General features: G+C 33.8%; 1 protein-coding gene across 1 annotated transcript in view; it reads left to right on the top strand.

Moving 5' to 3' along the window:
* Window positions 1-1,552, top strand: part of LOC116005190 — a 7,409-nt gene extending 5,857 nt beyond the window's left edge. The window contains exons 4-7 of the mRNA XM_031245447.1: window positions 332-504; window positions 783-836; window positions 988-1,094; window positions 1,166-1,552. Coding sequence (XP_031101307.1) covers window positions 332-504; window positions 783-836; window positions 988-1,094; window positions 1,166-1,214 — 383 coding nt within the window. The 3' untranslated portion in view covers window positions 1,215-1,552. The remainder of the gene's footprint in view (window positions 1-331; window positions 505-782; window positions 837-987; window positions 1,095-1,165) is intronic.
* The last annotated feature ends 551 nt before the right edge of the window (window positions 1,553-2,103 follow it).

Below are 2,103 nucleotides of genomic sequence, written 5' to 3'. Positions count from 1 at the left end.
CCCCCCCCCCCCCCCCCCCCCTTTTTGAGCATTTTCTGTGTTCTGTCTTATTAGGAACTAGTGTTATTGGAAAACTCACTTTTATTGTAAAACCATGGTTGAGAATGCTCACTGAGTTTGTTATCTGTTAACCTAGATAAGAATTGTTAATGCTGCCACATTGAGGTTTTATAGCAAAGATTATGTGTATAGAGTGTGTAGTTAATGGAGGTTTTATAGCAAAGGTTATGCGTATGGAGTGTTGATAATCATACATCTTGAAGGATGGAACAAGATGTGTTTTTGTTTATCCAATATTTTGTAGAGAACAAGTGTTTTTTTTTTGCCATAGATATGTATGATAATCTTGTGGCACAACCTGGTGTTCCTAGACCGCCTACTATGCAGCAGCCAAATCCATTTGGAAACGCATTCTACGGTGTAGGGTCTGGTTTAATAAGTGATGGATTAGGTGCCTATGGAGAGAAAATTCTTGGTTCAAGCTCTGAATACATACAAAGCAATGTAAGAACATGCAATGGTGTGACTGATTGCTATTTGTTTTTTGCCCTTTCAGATTTCATGTTCTTGCTGCAGGATGTTTTCTTTGTTTTTTCCCTTTTTCTTTTCTAACATAATGGCTGGCTGGAATAATTTCTTATTCCTCCTACCATCCATCCCCCCTTCTTCTTTGAGTGAAAGCTTTATATTGCTCATGGTGTTTTATAGAAATGGTTTACTACTGTTTTTATTTGTGATACTTCAAAATTCATTTATATTTTCCAACTTGTTTGAATGAACAGATTAGTAGATACTCTTCTGATCCCCAATACTACTTCCAAGTCAATGACCAATATGTGAGGAACAAATTGAAAAAATTTGTCTATGTTTATTGATGTTTAACTTAGTGGTTTAGTAGGTAGTATTTCGAAGAAGAAGAAATTGTGAACCATATCTTTATCTATTCATTTGTGTTTTGCTGCCCATAACAAATTGTTTTCTTTTCAGCAAGGTGATATTTCGTCTTACATTAATGATTCAATAAAAAATGGAATTGCTCTATCAACTTTTCGGAAAGATAAGCTTGGGGGAGATGGAATTGGAATTTCCTATTGGTAAGTTTCTCTTTTATTGTATTTTGAAGATGCATAAATTCAATTTTGATAACTGTTCTTTTCTGTATCAGGATGATGGAAATGAGACTATTGGTTATAGATTGTATAAGGAGATTCTAAAGATTGAGTCTAAACCAAAAGTTAGGGGGATGGAAAATGGTATACTACTGATTTTATGTATTAAGTTTCAGTACTCTGTTTATAGTTTTTATTTTGTATAAGAGGGGTACAGTAGGCATATTTATTCTTTCTCGAAGCAACACACTTTGCTTGCATTTTTAAGAGCATATGCTAGTCAAACCGTTTTATAATATAGTGGCTGGGGGTTTCCCTCATCTCCCGAAAAGATAGAAAATGAAACTGTATTTGCAAGCATAGGAAAATTTAGGGTTTGTGTAGATTGAGGAAGAACTTTAGTGAACTCAGATTTTACTTAAATGCATCTAATTAATACATTCTGATTGATTTTCATTTTTATGTTCCATAGCCAACAATGTTCTTTTCTTCTTTGCCAATTCATGCAGATGATTATGATTTGTACTAGTGTTAGTTTTCAGATTTGAATTCCCAAATTTAGCAACAGCAACCAGTGTTTCTATATCTATAATAATTTTTTTCAGATTGGAACTTCTTGTTGTTCTCGTAGGGTTCAGAGCTTAGCATTGATGCATTTGATGTTCAGACAATGAAACTTGTTGATCAAGACTGTTGTTATCTGCTCATTGATTGTTTTTTAGTTTTAGAGTGTAATTTCATTGTGTTTGTAGTGACCGTTATAGTGTGTAAAAATGAATGAATATTGTTGTTTTGTTTTGTTTTGTTTTGTTTTTTATTTTCTAAAGGGTATCCGCGACTGTTGTACAAAGAACAGTCGCAGATACCCTTTTTTTTTTAAAAAAAAAAAAATTCCGTTGCCAAAATGCGACGGAATAATTTCGTCACGATTCCGTCATCATATTTCGCGACGGAATTTTTTCGTCGCAAACGAAGATACGATGAGTCGATGGAC

This window comes from Ipomoea triloba, chromosome 14, assembly GCF_003576645.1.
Source record: "Ipomoea triloba cultivar NCNSP0323 chromosome 14, ASM357664v1".
Lineage (NCBI taxonomy): Eukaryota > Viridiplantae > Streptophyta > Magnoliopsida > Solanales > Convolvulaceae > Ipomoea > Ipomoea triloba.
Note: the sequence above shows the minus strand (reverse complement) of the source record. Positions and strands in the feature narration are given on the sequence as shown.